This window comes from Carassius auratus, chromosome 49 (assembly GCF_003368295.1).
Source record: "Carassius auratus strain Wakin chromosome 49, ASM336829v1, whole genome shotgun sequence".
In the NCBI taxonomy this organism is placed as follows: domain Eukaryota; kingdom Metazoa; phylum Chordata; class Actinopteri; order Cypriniformes; family Cyprinidae; genus Carassius; species Carassius auratus.
Window position 1 is genome coordinate 6385594 of NC_039291.1, and position 20809 is coordinate 6406402.

The window sequence follows — 20809 nt, forward strand, 5'->3', positions numbered from 1 at the left end:
TCCCCACACAGTGATGTAGGCATGTGGGGGTGTGTTTAAATGAGGCATTTTAGGGGGGGTGTGGACGAGTCTTAACTTTTATAAAGAATATCTCTTTGGGTTTGAGATTTCTAGTCTTTGCAACTTTAGGAATCTTATCTATTCATGAATAGCTTGTAACACTCGGGAAACACTTGGAAAACTTTAAATTGCATCATATTACCCCTTTAAGAGCTTGATTATCTGGTTGTGGTGTGTTTGATTAGGGTTGTAACTAAACTCTGCAGGACACCGGCCCACCAGGACAGAGTTTGGACACCCCTGCTGCGTTATAGTGTTGTGTGATTAACTTATTAATATGCTAATGCTGAAACATTGTAAATATATTTCATTCAATACTGTCAATTTAATTCATTTTGTATAAAAAAATATCTAACATATACTATTGTTCCCAATACTTTGTTTCATTAGCTTAGCAATATGTTAATATCAGAAATTATATATATATATATTATTCAATACTGATAAGTATTCAAATAATTATTGTGTTGGTACTTAGCAACACATGCTAACGTCAGTCATGTTGATTGTCGCAGATTATGTTTAAGATTGTCATACACATGTATAGGGTGTTGTGGCTAGTAGCTGACAGCATTGAAGAATTGAGGGCAGCAGATTCTTAGACAGAGGGAAAGAGGGACACACATAACACACACACACACACACACACAGGTTCCAGTATTTGGACTTTCTGAAGCATGCCTTTGCAACTGAGAGGGAATACAGCTGTAAAACACAGGCAGGGCTCTCCTAGCACAGGTCTGCTCTTGTTTCCTGCTGAAGTCAGAGCCTTTGAACTGTACATGCAGACTCCTTTAACACGTCATACACTCTTTTCCCCTCCTTAGTGTGGAAGGAATGAAGGATATTAAGGAATTAGTTCCAAATCAATCACAACTGTTTTTTTTGCTCTGTGGAGGTGCATTACAGCCAATATTTAGACATATGTGAAAACATAGGGAGTACTGACAAATAGATAGATATATAGATAGATAGATAGATAGATAGATAGATAGATAGATAGATAGATAGATAGATAGATAGATAGATAGATAGATTCAACACTGTGTATTTTGATATGTAATAAACAACATCATAAAGGTAAATATGCCCTTGAAAGTCATTTTGGTGAACTTCTGACACTGGTGTCTTCCTTGTCACACCCTTTAGAGGTTTTGGTGCTGTGGTAGTTTTAGTGGCTTTAACATGTGGCTAGGATATTCATCTTTAAAAAAAAAAAAACTGAGTGGTTGGGTGTTCTATTGATAGCTTCGGCTAATATGTAAAGCTCTGAGTCCACCATAGGTTAGTTTCAATCTCAAACAGCACCATCTCTCACATAAATGGAATATCTAGATTCAACGTGATTGGCCGGCTATGACAGAATTTCCAGTCGTGGGACCCTGGTAAACGTATGTCAGTGTGATTTTAAGTGGATGTATGAAGTCAGGTTTTGATCATCATCATGAACAATGATGAAATATTTAATTCTTAAACTCATTTAGGCAAATTGTTTTGTCATTTATATTTCTTGACATTGCCATTTGGTTTAATATTTTGTCATTTAATACAGTGAAATGTATTTTTTTTAATTTTTTTTTAGTTCAGATATTTTGGCGGCCACTTTATATATTTCAGGTTCAAATGTAAAAAGAATCTGCTGTAAAACAGCTGTAGTTACATTTAACAGAGAACATGAGAACCACACACACACACGAATGCTTTCTTATGACATGATTTACAGCAGGCAATGATTACTATGTGAGCGGAACAAGAAATTAATACTCTCTCTTCTCTCTACCTTTCTCTTGTGCCCTTTATTTGTCTCCCTTCCTCTCTACAGGAAGTAGTTAGATGATATGAAACAGGCCACACACACACACCCACACCGACCAAATATGGTCTGTAAAGGGAAACAAATGGTTAAAACATATATCAGAACTCAATATGATGTGTAGAAGAACAGAACATACACAGATTATTGGATGGATGGATGGATGGATGAAAACTGATTGATAAATTCATTAAAAAATGTAACATATTTTTATCACTATTTTTGTTGTGCCCTCTAATAAGCCGAAATTCAAAGACTCAGATACACAGACACACACAGGCGACAGGCACTCAGGGTATGGTGAGAGATGTCAGTGTGCTTCAGTGGACCTGAATAGAGCAGGTGTCCTACACACACACACACACACACACACACACACACACACACACACCAGGCAAACACAGAGTAGCAGATCTAAGCCAGATCGCTTTGATATGTTATCCCTCTCTATTCCTACAGGTGTCTGTGTGTTTGTTACACTTGTATATAATATCATAGTCTACAGTTACCTAGAAGGAAGTTTTAACAGAAAATTACAAGCTAATAACTGCATTTTTTTTTATCACTATTATTATTATTTTATTATTATTATTTTTTTTTTTTACCTGTACTACATTTGGCGTTTGATTTTTCACATCATTTTTAAGCATTTTAGGCATTTTTATAAATTTTATTGTAATTACATTTTTTTAACTCTTATTTAAAACAAAATTATGATTAATATTAATTATAGAATTCTATTTTTTTATTGATTTTTAAATTCAGTTTGATAATAAAAATTGACATTAATTATTAATTATTAACCACATTTTTACCACTATAATTTATTAACATAACAATTTAAGGTACACTACCATTCAAAAGTTTGGAAGCCATTTGTAAGTTTTCTTAAAGAAATAAATACTTGTATTCAGCAAGGATGCATTAAACTGTCAGAAGTGACAGTAAAAACATTGTAAAAAAATATTTATATTTCAAATAAATGCTCTAAATGTAATAATATTTGACTTTTTTACTGTTTCTACTGTATTTTATTCAAATAAATGCAGCCTTGCTGAGCCTAAGAGACTTAAAAAAAACTTAAAAAACATAAATAACTTGAATCGCCAACATTTGTAGCATTATTTTTAAGTGTTAGATTCACATTTTTAATAAACAAACTATACAACATGGTTCATCTTTTCTTTCCAGCCACCGTAGAGTCACACGCTCCAACAGTGTCACCACTGCCGTTCAAGCTGATCTTGACCTTCTGGAGTGTCTCGGCGATGACCAGTTCACACAGACCCACCAGGGATCCATTGTCCGCCAGCCATCCCGAGATGCAGCCACCTCCACTGTCAGCATCCAGGGATCTGGGAACCATTACCATGCCTGTGTCCAAGATGACTACACCGATGTGGGCTTCGACCCTTCCATTCTGCCCCCTCCAGATCCCTGGATGGATGGAGCCATGGAGGAGGAATACGCGAGTAGGGTGTCAGGGTTCGTGTGTCCGCAGGACGGACGCTGGTTTCTGAAACTGCTGCAGGCAGAGGTGGAGAGGATGGAAGGGTGGTGCAAACAAATGGAGCGGGATGAGAGAGAGCATGAGCTTCCAGAAGACAGTGAGTAACTCTGAGATAATTACTCTCTGAAAACTAGTACCCTGCCTGTCTGCCTATGTAAACTCATTCAGAATGTTTGATTCAACAGCATTTTGGATCATTGAAGACTAATTTAGAATATTTGATTTAACTACATTTTGGGTCGTTGTAGACTTATTTAAAAAGTTTGATTCAACAGCATTTTTGTTAATTGAAGATTGATTTGAAATGTTAAATTCAACTGTATTTGGGGGCAATGGAATATTCGATTTAAAAGCATTTTGGGTCATTGAAGATTCGTTTAGAATGTTGATTCAACAGCATTTTGGGTCATTGAAGAACAATTTAGAATGTTCGATTCAACAGAATTTTGGGCCATTGAAGAACAATTTAGAATGTTCGATTCAACAGAATTTTGGGCCATTGAAGAATAATTTAGAATGTTCAATTCAACAGCATTTTGGGTCATTGATGAATCATTTAGAATGTTCAATTCAACAGCATTTTGGGTCATTGAAGAACAATTTAGAATGTTCGATTCAACAGAATTTTGGGCCATTGAAGAATAATTTAGAATGTTCAATTCAACAGCATTTTGGGTCATTGATGAATCATTTAGAATGTTCAATTCAACAGCATTTTGGGTCATTGATGAATCATTTAGAATGTTCAATTCAACAGCATTTTGGGTCATTGATGAATCATTTAGAATGTTCGATTCAACAGCATTTTGGGTCATTGAAGAATCGTTTAGAATGTTCGATTCAACAGCATTTTTGGTCATTGATGAATCATTTAGAAGGTTCGATTCAACAGCATTTTGGGTCATTGATGAATCATTTAGAATGTTCGATTCAAAAGCATTTTGGGTCATTGAAGGCTCAGTAAGAACATTCGATTTAACTGTATTTTGGGTCATTATGAACCCATTTAAAATGTTTGATTCAATAGTATTTTTGCCCATAAGAATGTTAAATTCAACTCCATGTTGGTTTATTGTAGAACGATTTAGAATGTTTGATTCAACAGTATTCGAGGGATTATAGACTAATTTACAATAATTAAACAGCAAAACCCTCCTGGATTTCTCAATTTAAAACCACTTTTAAGGAGATTCGCATTTTCAATTGTGATGTTCTAAATGCATCTTTAAAGTCATCAACATTGTTTTTAGTTAGGGAACCTGAGTTATTTTACACCATTTTTTTTTTTTTGGGCAAAACTAGAATGACATTTGTACAGTTTGTGTCCAAGAATAATTAGCCTCTTTAGCAAAACTACCAGTGCACAAGGTCATTTCACAGTCTGGTTACATCAGGCAGAACTCTTTCTTTTTATCCCACTTCCCGCCTTTTCCCTGCTCAAGCACACACACCCACACACACGGCACAGTGACGGTCTTCGTGTCAGTCACAAAGCCTGCTTGTTCATCTATATCCTCTCTGTCTCCCTCTCACATACCAGACATTTCTCCCAGCAGGGAGCCACACATCTCCCAAGTTTTTTTTCGCTCCCTCTTTCTCCGTATATTTTCTTTTTCCTCTCACTGTTTCTATATCAGTCTCCTTCCACCCTCTCTCTTCTCTAACCCTTCCCTCTTTCCCTGAATACATAAAATATGCTAATCTGTCCGATGACAGCACCTTGTTTGCCATATGGTCTCTTGCTGCTGCACATGTTAAACAGCAGAAGAGTTCATTTCGTCGGATCACTATTTACACTGCCTCATGGCTCCAATCCACAGAGACATGCTGCAGTCACTCCTCAGGCCAGGGCGATAGCCTTTATATGACCCCCATATGGCAAACATTAGCTTCCTTTAAGACAATTCACCTTACTCTTTTTTTTTTTTTTTCTCAACCTATCTTTTTACATCACACTCTATCTCTGTTCGTGTGTGTGTGTTTCTTGGATCATTGGCTTTGGCTTGTGTTTGTTTGGTGTGCATGTTAAACACTCCCCCCGCTCCTCTGGTTCCTGCATTTGGGTTCCCAAGCCTTAGATATTTATGACCCTATCTCACTTCAAAGAGACAGCATTTAAACATTAACTGAGTGTCTAAGCTTTTGCGACACACACACCCACCCACACACACACACACACACACATATTCACTACTGTGTTATTGCGTAGAATTTCTCATACTGTGCTTGCATCTACTTTTCAAGCTACTTAATCCCATTTGTTTTACTCCACTTTCCTACGTTTTCCACATCTGATTCTCAATTATTTTGTCTGTTTAGTTCTTGGCAAGATTCGCAGTGCGGTGGGCAGCGCTCAGTTGCTGATGTCGCAGAAATTTCAGCAGTTCCGGGAGCTCTGCGAAGAAAACTTGGTATGTAAGCACACATCCATCAGCCAATCAGAGCAGAGCTCCACTTGGCAGCGCTGCCCCCTGATTGGCCATGTTAGCCTGAATAGCATCAGTAATACCCCATTAGATATTATGTTTTTTTTTTTTTAGTTAACAGATGTTTTGTGTATAATCTGTTCTCTGGCTGTCAGAATCCCAATGCCCACCCACGGCCTGTGTCTCAAGATCTGGCAGGATTCTGGGACATGCTGCAGCTGTCCATTGAGAACATCAGCCTGAAGTTTGATGAGCTACACCAGCTGAAAGCTAACAACTGGAAAGCACTGGAGCCTCCTGAGAGAAAGGTACAGATTTTACATCACAAATCCAGATGCATTACACACTATGTAATAATAAGCTAAGAATACCACAGTTGACATATTAAATAGCAACGCTGTGTGAATACAGTGCAGTGACATTTCGTTGGCATGCTTAAGATGAATGACTGGTTTATTTTAACTTTATTGGTTTCATTTTTAATTTTGATATATGTCGGAGTAGATGCAGTATTAAATTTAATGCAAGACTGTGAGGGATGGCAGAGTATTCTGTTCAATATGCCATTATATCTTGAACAGCTAATCTAAAATGAAAATTATGTAATTATTTCCCCAAAACGAACTGTTGTAAATAATTGTACAGTTCAGTCTTTTTAATCACATATAAATGAAGCCTGAGGCCTTCAAGCTTAAAGAAGGGCACAAACAAAGCACATAAGCATTATAAAAGTAGTCTATATGACTTGTGTATTATATTCCTGATATTCTATAGTCAAACGATAGCATTATGTGAGGAAAATATCAAAAATAGATTCATTATGTAGATTGCTGCCATCAGAAATTGAGTCAGTGAATCGAGAATCTAATCAGTCCAATTTGTCTCAGAATCATTCAGATCAATGTTTTGATCTGGCTTATGGCTTAAACATTTGTAAGCTTAACCAAATAATCATCAAATAAAATCAAAAGATTGATTTGTTTGTGAATCAGACATAACTACTTTCTTTCATAAATTTTTATGATCAAGCTATGGCAGATATCAAGTCACATGAAGTACTGTAACAATGCTTTTTTTGACAGACCCGGTTCCTATTTATAGTAGTTGCATGGAAAAGAACAACCAGCACAATATTAAAAAATTCAGCTCAAATATATTGAACGGACAGTTTCTGAATTTGCATTTGGTTAAATATGCCGTTTACTCTGACCTCTATAGGTCTATTGCTGTTTTGTTTAATATTTGATTTGAATGTTATCAATATTATTTAATTCATGAATATTGTATGCTTTGATTTGTTTTGCTAATTTTCTTATTAATTTATGTGTTCTGTGTTTGACAGTGATCTGGTTTTGAGGGGATGCTCCCAAATTGCACGCTGCATGTGGTTTACGTCCAATGGTCCCATTCACCTCATGCCAAATGGGTTGAAATCTTAGCTCACAAAAATGCCTTCTGTAATGACCCAGCTCTAACTTAATGTATTTGGCTGATGCCTGGCACTCAAACACAACTAAATATTGCCAAAGACCAAGCAGATGACCCCACAATTGCATGCATTAGCCGTGTTGTGTTACGTTATGGAGTGGCACTAACCAGTTTGTCGTTGCTGTCCAGGAGAGGCGTGTGCCCCCTCCGGTACCCAGGAAGCAGAGGAAGGGTCCTGTGCTGCTAGTAAGAGACCGGTCTCTGGAGGGCTCCCAGCGGTTGGAGGCTCGGAAGCGGCTGCTAGCGGCTAAGCGTGCGGCCGCCTCTCAGCGCCAGAGCTCTGTCACAGAATGCGCCGACAGCATTGAAATATACATCCCAGAGGCCCAAACACGATTATAAACACTGAAATCCAGGTGCTTAGAAGCATAAGTAGACACACATATATAACATAACACAATAGCACTGGATGACAAAGGCAGGGTAGCTGTAACATAATCACTACTCTTTTCTTGTCTCAAAGAGAGTTTCTTCACTGTGGGACTCTACTGTATGTATTTTACTCTCTTCCTCCATCATACATTTGCTATGTAGCTCCTTTGATAAACTTCCAAAGACTTTTAATCTATCTATATATATATATATATATATATATATAATTTTTTTTTATATATTCATGTCTAAAATACAACATATTATTATGTCGGTTAATATTACTACCCAAATATAGCACACTACTGAATTTTATTATTTTATTTGTAGTATTTTGCAGTTACTGTGTAAGAGCCATATGTCTTGTGTTCTCAAAGAGGACATAACTTCTGCAAGGGCAACATACCCATCACTTTTGAATATTTTAACGCCAATGTAGCCAGTCACTATTTCAGAGTATGTACGTAAACGTGTGTCAGGCTTTCAGTACATGTATTACATTCTCTCACGTGTCACCCTGCACCTCTGAGACAGGGCGAGGTTTTTAGTATCAGGTGATAGAATGGAAAAAATACCTTTTCTCTTCTTTCTTTTCATATTTTTCAACCTCCCACCCAGTCCTTTCCTGTTCTCTCAATGCATCCTATCTCTGTTCCTGTCTGACCACTATCTCCCCTTAACAGTGCCACTCACCTGTTTGACTGACATAGATGTCCATCATGTATATCAAATGTGACATATTTATCTGTCACCGATTAACGTTTTCACGTCATTGACAGAGGTGCTGTCAGAACATGCCACACTTCATGGCTCTGATTCAATTAGCATTGTTTCTTATTAAGAAACCATATATATGGGAAGTTAGGGATTTCATTTAGCATTAAGCACAATTCACACTGACAGTGATGCAAAGTCTTTTATTTTCAAAGATCTCTGCCAATTTCTGATGACATGAACAAGGCGATGTGGCTATAGCAAATGAATTACGAATATTCTTTTTTATCGCGACTAGGTCACAATTGTGATTTTTTTATTTTATTTTATAATTGTGATTGTTGTGACAGGTTTATGTTAATTGCGACTTTATATCATGACTTAATTTTTTACAATTGCGTTTTTATATCACTTTTTATAATGTATCACAAGAGATTTTATTAATTTTTTTTTATTTCTCATAATTTCGATTTTACGTAATGTAATTGCGATTTTAGATGCTAATCGTGATATAATTTTGACTATTTCTCGCGATTGCATTTTAATGTATCACGGACACAAAATATATCACAGTTGTGACCATATATCACAAGATATTTTATATCTCTTAATTTTTACTTAATTTAATTGCAGTTTTAGGTGATAAATATGATTTTATTTTGTAATTGTAACTTTTTCGGAATTAGGTTTTTATATCTCAGTTGCATTTTTAGTATATCTCCGTTTTGACTGTATATCACAAGATTTTATTTCTCGTAATTGTGAGTTTATATCATAATATAGCAGAAGAGATATTATTTCTCATAATTGTGGCTTAAGTACAAACGTACAAAAAAAATTCGAACTTTAATTCTCACAATTGCGAATTTATTTCTCACATTGTGACTGTATATCTTATCTAGATGTCTTATGGCTCTATGGCATAGTTAACAGCAATAAAATCACTGTCAGTGTGAACAGGTCGCAACAAGACATTTTTTAATTATGTTGCATTAAATAGCTCCTCCCACTGTGAAATCTCATTGTTTTGCGCTTCATAACTATACATTATGCATCTGATTGGCTGTGAACATGTCATGTCACTCAGCAGTTTCTCGTTCAGTGTGGGCAAATTATCTTGGCCGTGAATTTATCACATCAAGTCCCATTTGGACATTTTGTTAAACGTTCCATTAGATTCTTTAAAAAAAATTACATTATTTAGCATATTTTGTAGATGATGATGAATTATAAAACGCCTTCCTGACTGCTTACTAATATAGCTCTTCACTATATTTGTCTAAATGTTTGTATAAATTAATATAAAGTAAATATAAGTATTTTATAATGGAGTTGTAGAGATATTTAAAACCTGAAGAAACAGATTTAAACCATTTCCTTCTTTACCATGGCTTTTGAATTTCAATATTGCTTAAAGTCTAATTTTAAACAATGAAACTGCGCTGTAACATCTTAATAAATGTAATAATACATACACATTAGTTAAAAACTCCAATTTATTCATTATATTTATAATCACAAGTTTGCATGATAGTCTTTATCCGGCCAAATCAGTCAAGTGTGTGTGTGCGTGTGTGTGTGTTTTCACATTAAGTGCATGTAACCAAGTGCTTCCTAATTATCTTAAAGGCCTCTCTCTTTTTTTTTTCAACCGATATGTAGCACAGTTGATTCTTTTTAATATAGATATTCTACTCTCTTTTGTTTTGTTTTTTGTTTCTACTTATAATAAGATGTATATACTTTCAGTAACCCTGCGGAGACATGTAAACATGTATCAATGCACAGCACACACCATCAATTTATTATTTTTCTAGGAAACCTACTTTAACCACTGAATCACACTCTTGTGCTGCTCGTGTAATAGATTTGTAAACAGCGCTGCATCATAGTTGCACTGACAGGTTACTCAATACTAGTCAAAACCTAATTGCACTGTCTCGTTTTCTTCAATAACTGATAATACTAATTTGCAATTGTTAAATATGTTAAATAAATGGAGCTATTTCTTTTTTGTTCTCAGAATATGTCACTCTGGATAGACACTTCACTATATATATATATATATATATATATATACACATTTCCCAGCAGCCAATGTGCAGCCATTCTCTTATTCATAGAAAGTTCAATTGCATTGGCTTTAGTTTGATCCTGGTAGTGTTTATCATATAAAAACTAAACTCTTAGTTCCAGTTATTATGCACTAGAGCCCTTCTACTGTGGTTAATGTTTGTTTGAAATATTATTGATGTTTAAACGCTCGGCCTTAATTTATGAATATATGATAGTCATGCACAACGTAGCCTCAGGGGAGTCTATATAACGTGTGTATGAATGTGTATGTGTGTGTATTCGGTGTGTGTGTTTGTGTAAGTGTATATCATGGAGAGGTCTTATACTTGAGATGTTAATGTACCAATTAAAGCATTCAATATTGATGACAAATTGCCCATATTGATTTTTCTGTATCAATGTGTTGTTGAGTAGTATTTCATCTCACTTACAGTCCAAAGTGACACCAAAATAAGGAATCATTTTGTTTCGTTTAGGACTGTCATTATTAACACATAGAAAACCCATGTCATTTCATTTGTAAAAATGATATAAATAAAATGATACTGAAATGTTTATCAGAAAAATGATTTAATGTCATTTATAGTATTTAAAGAGATATTTATGAAACATTAAATATATATTTTGCTAAAGTCTTTGCCAAAAGTGATCACAATCTCCTTTTCTTAATTGTTGTCATTCACTGATGTGAAAATATGGGTTTATATCTGGCAACATGACTTGACAGTCCTGACTTTTTAGGGGGGGTTCTCCCAAAATACAAGAAGATTAGACTGTGTATTATTGTCAAAATTGTGCACCCATCACAATGTTTTGGGAAATGAAGGCAGGATATTATGCATTTACTGTTCTCATAAAAGCATCAACTTTATCAAAATGACTGTGTGTAAATACATGAATGTTCTTCATTGTAAATGTAACCTACATCTAAGGAAATCTTACTACTTACATTTTGTATTTATTGTAACAACACTGTTAATGTTATGGCACGTGTATGAAATTTTGATCATTAAAACATTACAGATGCTCACAGCCATGAAGTGATTCATTTCCAAATAAAAGTGAGTGTTTGATCTATCCACAATAAATGAATGAATGAATCTTTTCCATAGGAACCTAGTTACACATTTCCAACTTTTTATCTCACAATTGCAACTTTGTATCTCACAATTATGAATATCCCACAATTGCAGTTTAATCTCTCGTAACTTGAGACTTCATCTCAGAGTTGATCACATTGTTTGTCATAACTGACTTTATTTCTCCCAATTGAAACGTAATTATATCGTACAACTGTGAATTTTTCACATTTTTTATATTTCTCAAAACTTTTTGTCAGTCTTGCAACATGTCTTAATATTATGACTTTCATGTCATGGCACATTTTTCCACTTTTGTGGCCTCACAAGTATAACTTTATATATCACAACTGTGATTTTATTTCTTTCTCCTATTATATATGGTGAAGCTGTTGTAATTTTAACTTTGTTTCACACAATTGCAACTATCTCTCACAGTTCTGACTCTATATGTCACAGTTTAGTGTATCTCACATTTAGTGTTATTTTTGTCTCACAATTGATTCTTATAACTCTTTCTCTCTTCTTTTTTTATTGTGACTTTAATTTATTGTGATGTCTCACAATTGTAAAATCATATCACAGCTGTGATTTTATAGGCATGGCTCAAAACTGTAACATTTCTATATCATAATTGTCTTTATTTCTTGTAATTGCTACATTATTTTGGCTATTACGGTTGACTACCACAATTTGTTAACTTTCTAACTATTATTCCAGCTTTATGTCTTTATGACTTTCCATTTCATTACTGTGATTTGTAATGGTGACTTGCATATCTTTATTTCTCACAGTTTTGACCTTATATCTCACAATTTTAGGAGATTTTTAAACTTCCCATTAGCTTTTACATACTTTCCTACTGTTAACTAGGCCTCACTGTTTTAAATCAGTGCCCGAGGCCTGAGTAGAACAGATCTTCTTTGAGTCTTGTTAGCAGACACCTTCAGGTTTTCCCACAGATGAATCCAGACATACACGCTCATCTAAAGTGTGTGAGACATCCATTCCATCCAAAAATCCTCAAGTCTTATAGAGCCTTATGTCTTTTTAAATACAAGTGTTCGGTGAATTAACCACTTTGAGCTGCTAATCACTTTGATCACTTGTTCAACTAGAACAGTGACTCTTTGAGTTGTTTGGATCTCGTCCCAGTGAGAAGTCTAAAGTAAAGAACAGCTGTCTAACTGAGTGTGACTGGATATCCAGGACAGACGTGTCCCAGCTAATCGGTCTTTATTGTCTGTGCTCAGATAGACAGACATGCACACTCTCACAGACGCCATTGGGAAGCCATCGTTGATGTCTGGTTTTAGCTACCGCTAATTAAATGCAGGATTATGCTAATTGGAGTTCTTGTGAAGCTTACACACACACACACACACGAATGTCAGAATGATTTAGCCTGTAGAAACATGCCTTTAATATGTGCGAGATGTCAAAGCTCATGCTGCCTTCCGCTTTATGAAAGCAATCCACCTATTCTTTCAGGACTTACATGCGATTTCCTTTTTCAAACATTAATGGAAAGAACCGTCATCTGAAGGCTAAGTCTTGAATGCAAGAATCTTTCCAGTTTTTCCTATCAAAAACACACTCATTGAACAACGTAGTAAAAAAAATTAAGCAGAAGAAAGGAGATGAACGCCTATTTTGTAGAAAACAAAACTTTATTTAAACACCGTTGTGACCCCTATTTGCCACATACATTGCACAGTAAGGAGAAGTCACATCATTGGGCATCATGTCACATTGGCTACTGTAAATGCACTGGTCTAAGGTCCCAAAACCTTGAAATCAACATATTTGGTGAAATAAAACCATTCTTTCCTGTTATCCTTTTAAAGTGGTCTCAATTTGATAAACCAAAAAAAAGAAGAAGAAAAAAACTTAATACAATTCATGTAGTGTTCATTCTTCCAGCTCATTTTTCCAAGGTGTATATTTGTGTGTGTGTGTGTGTGTGTGTTTAGGGGTGGGGTGGGGAGCATGTGGGCACATTCACTGGCCGTTTCTAGGAAATCTCAGACTATAGTTCTGCTACATCTGAATATCCCTCAAGAGTAATGAAACGAAAGACGAAAGATACTAACAACAGCATCAGAAACTTAACAACAACAACAAAAAAACAATACAAAAACTGAACATCTTTGAGACACAGAATGACCCGGTGTAGTAGTGATTAGAGTCTGTCGGAGAGAAAGCTAGTTGATAAGATACTGAGATGATCTGCCATTCTGTGCAAAAAAAAATTGAGGCAGAATATCAGACGTGTTCTCTAAAAATGAGGCAAAACCGACAATCATAGAGCCGAATCTCTGAAAACGAGAAAAAAAGACTCATGAGGAATGGGAAAAGAGCTTGTCCTCTTGTAAAAAGGACTGACAGGAAGTTGTATTACTGTGTTTGTTTTGGTCCCCTGTGTACAAAACGAAAAGATACATATTTATTTACATAGAAATGGAATACAAAAGAAAGAACTGACTTGCCAAGGCACCTTGAAATGCTTTACATAAAGGAATCCTCATCAATTTGATTTACGTTTACCAAAAATAGAAATGATCAGGCCATGCTTGTTTGCTTTCTGTTGCTCAGTCAAGTTTTTTTGAACCCACTGTGGAGTTCGGTTTTGGGGGGCAAGAAACAAACATCGATGAAGCTTTTTCATTCATCCATCCGTCTTTTCTGTCTTCAGGCGAGGAGCTGTTTGGCCTGCAGCTCCATTTCTGCGGCCCTCTTCAGCGCCACGTCAACCAGCAACTGGAAGCCGCTGAAGTCCTGGGTGAGGTCGGGCGGGGTGGGTGGTGGGGTGTTGAACAGGCCGCTCTGGGGACTGACGTTACCCTCTCCGCGACACCCGAACAGGCCGGCTGGGTCTGTAAGAGGCAGCTCCGTGGCCCCATCTACGCCGAGGCGCGTCGACGTGCCGATGCCTTGCGTGGTTGTGGTGATGGTGGTGTGGCAGATGACAGAGGGTCTGGGTAAGACAGGTCCGGGTGACGGGGGTGTTTTGGGGGACAGGGACTTTTTGGGGTAACCGGTAACCGAGGTGGGTGTGTTGCTGGTTGGGTGAGGTGAGCCGGGTTCGTAGCTGTTGCGGTCCTCTCCGTTAGCGAGCAGGCCGTGTTTTGGAGACTGGGAGTTGTCGCTGAGCATCTCGCCGCCCTTGCTGCCCCGTCGCGAGATGGTGAACTGGTTGGGGTCCTTGCCGTCTTTCCGGAGCATCTCAGGAAGGAGTCGCCGCCGGGCGTTTATAAACCAGTTACACACCTGTGGAGAGAAGAACGGATTATGATGTGTATGGTAATTCCAGAATACTTACAATAATAAATGGGGATACAATAATATATCACAATATTGTGTAATAAATTTAGATCCTGTTATCAATTTTTTATTTACTTACATGATATACGTCATGTCCCACAATCCAATTATGAATAAGCAGGTGATCTAAATAAGCTGAACAAGCTGTACTTTTTTGGGAAATATTTGTTTTGTTGTTAAAAACAGTAAAACAGAAAATAAAAATACATGTTTTAATTATATTTTTGCATTATTAATTTAAATGTTTAATTAAATAATGACTACTAACTTAAATTACTAACATTAAATAAGTAATAACTTTTAAAAATATTTATTACAACTTTTTCCACCTGCCATTCTTCCAAAGTTCAATTATTTTGTTTATTTTGCAGTGTTGTATCATTTGTCTTGCTTAAAGGGATAGTTCACCCAAAAATGAAAATTTAATGTTTATCTGCTTACCCCCAGGGCATCCATGATGTAGGTGACTTTGTTTCTTCAGCAGAACACAAACAAAGATTTTTAACTCAAACCGTTGCACTCTGTCAGACATATAATGGCAGTCAATGGGCTTCACGGCTCCGAGTGTAAAAAAAAAAAAAAATTAATAATAATACATACACCGACGAAACCAAATTAAACCCTGTGGCCCGTGATGATACATTGAGGTCTTAACACCCGAAACGATTGGTTTGTGAAGAAAACTGAACAGTATTTATATATATATATATATTTTTTTTTTTACCTTTGATCCACCGCAATGTCGAACTGTCCTGAGTGTATTCACAACATCTAGCGCGTGACGTCGAATAAATATGGTTGGGCAATGTTGTCTGATGATATATCAAAATCATCTTCAATTGTGATTACCTGTACTTCTTAATATCTTTAGATCATCGCAGTGCCAGTGAACACATCCGCAATCTCTCTGCACTGTGTAAATAATGCTTCCACACATGCGTCTAATACCATCATAGATATGTATAGATTATGCCACTTATTCAATCACTCCAGATACGTTGAAGTGTCTGCCATTTTGGAACTTATCATGACCCATAGAAACAGTCACAAATGAGGCATATATATATATATATATATATATAAATAATGTCTACTATGCCAGAGCACGTACACGCGTCACACGCTGGATGTTGTAAACGTGGTCAGACATTTCGGTGGATCAGAGGTAAAAAATTATATAAATACTGATCGGTTTCTTGCACAGAATGATGATTTCGTGTCTCAAGACCTTAATGTATCATCACGAGCCACAGGGTTTAATTTGGTTTTGTCTTTGTATGTTTTGTTTTTATTTTACTCTCAAAGCCGTGGAGCTTATTGACTGCCATTATATGACTGACAGACTGCAACGGTTTGAGTTAAAAATCTTTGTTTGTGTTCTGCTGAAGAAACAAAGTCACCGACACCATGGATGCCCTGGGGGTAAGCAGATAAACATCACATTTTCATTTCTGGGTAAACTATCCCTTTAAGTTTAAAATGGAAATGTATTATGCTCTATTGAGTTAACATGTGACGGTTCTCTGACTCTATTTTTGTTTTTCCTCTTTTAAAAAAACTGAGATGGCAGTTGAAATCAGGAAGCTCTCAACGGTGAGGATTTCTCTCAATCACCTAAGTAACAGTTCACCTTTATCCCTCAGATTGTGCTCTTTGTTGGGCATAAGCGCTTTAGGCCTCAATCATGCTAATAGCGCTGTATCTTACACGTCTCTTTTCTGGTCTCATCTGAGGGGGAGTTGAGATCTACTCGAATGCAAATCCAACATTTCATGCTACAGAAACCTTGTGAATGCTTGACTTCAGTGTGGATCTCCACAAAAAGACTGATTACTACCGTTATGTAACAGCCTACTGTTAACACCTTTAGTTTATATCAACAGTTGATGTTGGCCTTTTTAGTCAATGCAGATTGCGCACCACAGGAAACTGTGTTGAGTATTACACTCAATCTTTACATTTTCAGCCTGGTATATTTAAACTTAGCACACCTGCTACAAAATAAGCAAAGCTGTTTTGCCTTGTACAATTCTATTCTGGCCTACTTTCCCAATAAACACACATTTGTCATAATGCCATAATAAACTAACCTAAGTTTGAATTTTTCTTTCTCAGTATCTTAAGAGCCTGTTGTCAAGATTCAGTCCTCAGTATGGTAATGTTCCTGTTTTGTCTTCCAACGAGTCTCTTCAGAAGAGAAGCCTCTCTGGGTAATGGGGCAGTATTGTGTATCCAACGGTCCGCCTGAGCCTGGTAGTCTTGACTATGTTAATGTGTGTGCATTGTGTCTCCCTATTGTTAGTGAGACAGCTGGCTGAGCGCAGGGGAAATTCCTGGCCCAGTGTCTGAGCAAGTCTCTCTCTCTCTCTCTCCCTCCCTCCCTATTTCTCTCTCAATGTGGCCACATCTCAGATGACTCAAAACTGTTATTCACTCATCTGTCCACAGGAATTCTCTCCATTGACTGCATTCACAGGAAGTGTTGTTTATATGACGCTAAAACTCAGCGGGAACAGAATGTGTGATCTAAAAAGCATTAGTGCAAGCGAAAAGAGCTGACTCTTTAATTCTTCTGACATTTTTTTTGGCTAGCTGCTAGTTATGACATTGAACCTTTCGGTTTCCTTCACACGTCGGTTGAACTTGACATTAATGACAGCCAACTGCTCTCCCATGAAGCATATAAATAGCTTACTGATCAACAAAGCAGAAAACTGAAAAGTTCCCCTTCGCATTCTTGAAGGAAACAAGCAGTCTTGAGAAACTTCAGACCTTCTATGAAGCATAACTTCAGAAACTGCTTTGGGTCATTCAAACATCTCTTTATTCAGGGCTCCCAAACCTTTTGGCCAATGATTTTCAGTCCATTTTGTTTTTTATATCTTTTAATCTATTTTTTATATACAGCATTTTAGCATTCATAAATGCAATTTCTAGACATTAAAATACTTCAGAGCAAAGTAAAACCAGATTAATTTCCACTGGAGATTTTGATTTATTTAATTATTGTTTGTAATTTAAATAAATATTAAAATAAAATAAATACAAATATAATTAGATGAAAACTTCAAGTGCCAAACATTTTTTTGGGGCAACTGAAATATGTTTAAGGTTCTAACTTTACTATAATAAAAAAAAGGAATTTTAAGTTAAATAAAACTTACAATTGCTAAAAAATAAATAAATATAATAAGAGTATATACTAATAATACTAAAATAACGCTGCCTGAATGTTTTAACAGTCCCTGATAATCCAAGTTGTCCATAATCATGTTTACTCTGAAAAAAACTGCATGAAATGCAGTTGTTAATTTGTTTGTTTGGGTCTCTTTAGGACTGTACTAGGCCACATACAAACACTTTCTGAAAATGTTCTGTACCTGTAGTGTGGAGAGATGGGTTTGCTTGGACAGCAGGGCTTTTTCCTGCTCTGATGGATAGGCATTGTAGCGGTGTTGGTAGAGCCAGTCACGGAGTATCTGTACTGACTCCTTGGGCAAGTTTCCTCTCCTCTTCCTCTTCCCTGACACTCCTCCATTTGAAGAGAGGTCAAGAGGCACATCTAAACTGTCCTCGTCCTCTGTCTCACTTCCAGACATCGCCAACACACCTGTAGTCAGGAGACGTGAAGTATTACAACTATGAACTTTACAACATTATTCTTTCCTTTTGAGCAAATGTGTATGAAAAGGCTTTGAAAACCACATGAAGTTAAGTTTATGTATTAGAAATGTGTTTGGAACAGTCAATACGTGTGTTTCAGGGAATGAGTATGTACCCATATGTGTGGAGGAGGACAAAAGACACCCAGTCAAACATCAACCCCCCCAACCCCTGCTGAGGACCCTTCTCCTCCCCCTATCCTTACACACACATCCTGCACGTCTCTCCCTCCAAAATGCCAACCGCTGAACGCTAAACAACAGCGCCTGGCCGTCTGTATACATGTATAAGCGTGCGTCTGAAAGGGAGAGAGTGTGTGTGTGTGTGTGTGTGTGGCAGCTGATGTGTCACATCCCTGCTGTCAAGCAAAGCCATGTGATTCATGGTTGGAGCGGAGGCGTCACAAAGAGTCTAAACCGTGTCAATGTTTCATCTTTGTAAATAGTGTTTGAATGCTAAAAAATAAGGGAACAAATATGGTTAAAGACGCTGCAAAACTCACTTAAAGAGCCAGTTTACCTATTTTCACACTCAAACCTGCATGACTTGTTTTTCTATAAAGCACAAAAGGTGATGTTGGGCAGAATGACAGTATAATTAACTATTCACTTTAATAATATGAAAAAGGTGAATCATGACTGAGTCTGGAACTTCTACCTAGCATCTACTTTTGTGGAGGACAGAAAGTCATACAGGTTTGGAATAATGAAGGGGAGTAAATAATGACAGTGTTTTGGTTGTGGGTGAACTACCCCTTTAAATGCGGATATGACTTATTTTCCTGCTCATAATTTTGCCATGCATATTATTACGACATAAACCGGTTAATTTGTCAACAACACGTTTCACTCCGAGTGCTGAGGGGGACTTTTAGTTCATGAGCACTTTGTAAGTGAAACCAAACTTTCCCCAACTTCAGCTCGAGCGTGGGACACTTCACGGTCTGAAAACGAAACAAGTGAAATCACGTACATATCTATATTTAAGGCTGTGTGAGAAAACGACTGAACTTGTGAAGAGGAGTAATGGAAGAGTAATTTCGTAGTCGGCCTACATGATGAGGAGGAGGGGGAGGGGAACCTGTTGCAAATCTCAAGAACGAACAAAAGAACGTCGCTTGTGGGACATTTCAAACTCAGTTTTTTATACTTTTCTCTAGATGAAAACTTATGAAATCACGCCAGGGGACTACTAAAAGGTTGACTCAACTCTCTACACGGCTCGACGCCATAAAATACGAGAATCATTAACTTAATAACATAGAATAACTCCGGCTCTATTGTGCCGTGAGAAACACGAGGTCGGAGGGAATGTGAAAGCGTCGCCTCGAGGAAGCAGCGCGAAATACACAAACTTCACAAAAGGAGGTCAGGAATTATTGTTGCACATTTCAGACCGCTACACAATGTTCAAATGCGGTGGAAGCAAAGAAGATTACTCGGCAAATAAAAAAAAATGACACATGGAAAGTTCCCCTCATATTCCCAACAAAACTTGAGTCAGTGTTGTGAGAACTCGTGAACATTTTCTTTCCAAACCAAAGGCGTTCAACTATTACACGAAGGCGTTTTATACCTCCAGCACAACAAACATTACAAGGCTTATATTTGAGAGCATTTGAAGTTATAGTTGTAGACTGGTTCGTGAAACAACACTTTAAAACATCTCAAATAAATACCACTATTACATAAGCATGTTTGTACAAAATCAAAGCTTTTATGTTATGAATAAAAAACAAGCGTGATGAGATCTTGAAACGGCTCGTTGTGACAGCCCGCCAGCACATGGTGAGAAAAGGCTGTTTTGTCTGCAGCCGATAACAATAGCAGTATGCCAGACATTTTCTGTTCAAACATCAGCGACAAGTTTCATCCAGTCGTTACAATCACCGATAAAAATATAACATACATCGCCGCTATCACCCGTATCGAGAGGATACATACCCTTTTTGGTCTTCATGTCCGTCAAAATCCCCTTTTTCACGTTGGCAACAACGAGGTCGACTCTCCCTCGCTTTAGTCACACACAACTGTATTATTCCAGATTGTTACAAAGTATCGAACGAAATGTTTCTTTTGTCGAGGAATCGCAGCGGAGCGCGTTTTTCATTTGTCGGAGACGCAACACATTGTCGGGTAACGTTACCTGGGACAGGCTGCGCGTCTCATTCAGTGTGTTTGATGTGGAAACTGGGTGACAGCTATCTTTGACAGCTGCGTGACTCAACGCGGTTAGATCCTCCCCCTCCGAGGGCAAGAGGGAAAAATCTGACATCAGACATACA

The 20809-nt window shown here is 37.0% G+C and overlaps 2 protein-coding genes across 9 annotated transcripts in view; one reads left to right on the forward strand and one right to left on the reverse strand.

Moving 5' to 3' along the window:
• Positions 1 to 11491, forward strand: part of LOC113066093 (disks large-associated protein 1) — a 120178-nt gene extending 108687 nt beyond the window's left edge. For 6 of the 8 annotated variants that reach the window (XM_026237722.1, XM_026237728.1, XM_026237727.1 and 3 more), the window contains 4 exons: positions 3065 to 3480; positions 5703 to 5794; positions 5965 to 6117; positions 7427 to 7639. In XM_026237722.1, the coding sequence (XP_026093507.1) occupies positions 3065 to 3480; positions 5703 to 5794; positions 5965 to 6117; positions 7427 to 7639 (874 nt within the window). Of the gene's footprint in view, positions 1 to 3064; positions 3481 to 5702; positions 5795 to 5964; positions 6118 to 7151 lie in introns of all 8 variants that reach the window. The other 2 variants (XM_026237723.1, XM_026237729.1) reach the window with 2 other exon arrangements.
• A 1698-nt stretch (positions 11492 to 13189) lies between these two features.
• On the reverse strand, positions 13190 to 20757 carry LOC113066100 (homeobox protein TGIF1-like). Its single transcript, XM_026237735.1, has 3 exons — positions 20469 to 20757; positions 18243 to 18472; positions 13190 to 14808 (listed from the first exon to the last, which is right to left on the reverse strand). Exons 1-3 carry the CDS (start codon positions 20482 to 20484, stop codon positions 14230 to 14232), a joined length of 825 nt encoding a protein of 274 aa, XP_026093520.1. The 5' UTR covers positions 20485 to 20757; the 3' UTR covers positions 13190 to 14229.
• Between the last annotated feature and the right edge of the window lie 52 nt (positions 20758 to 20809).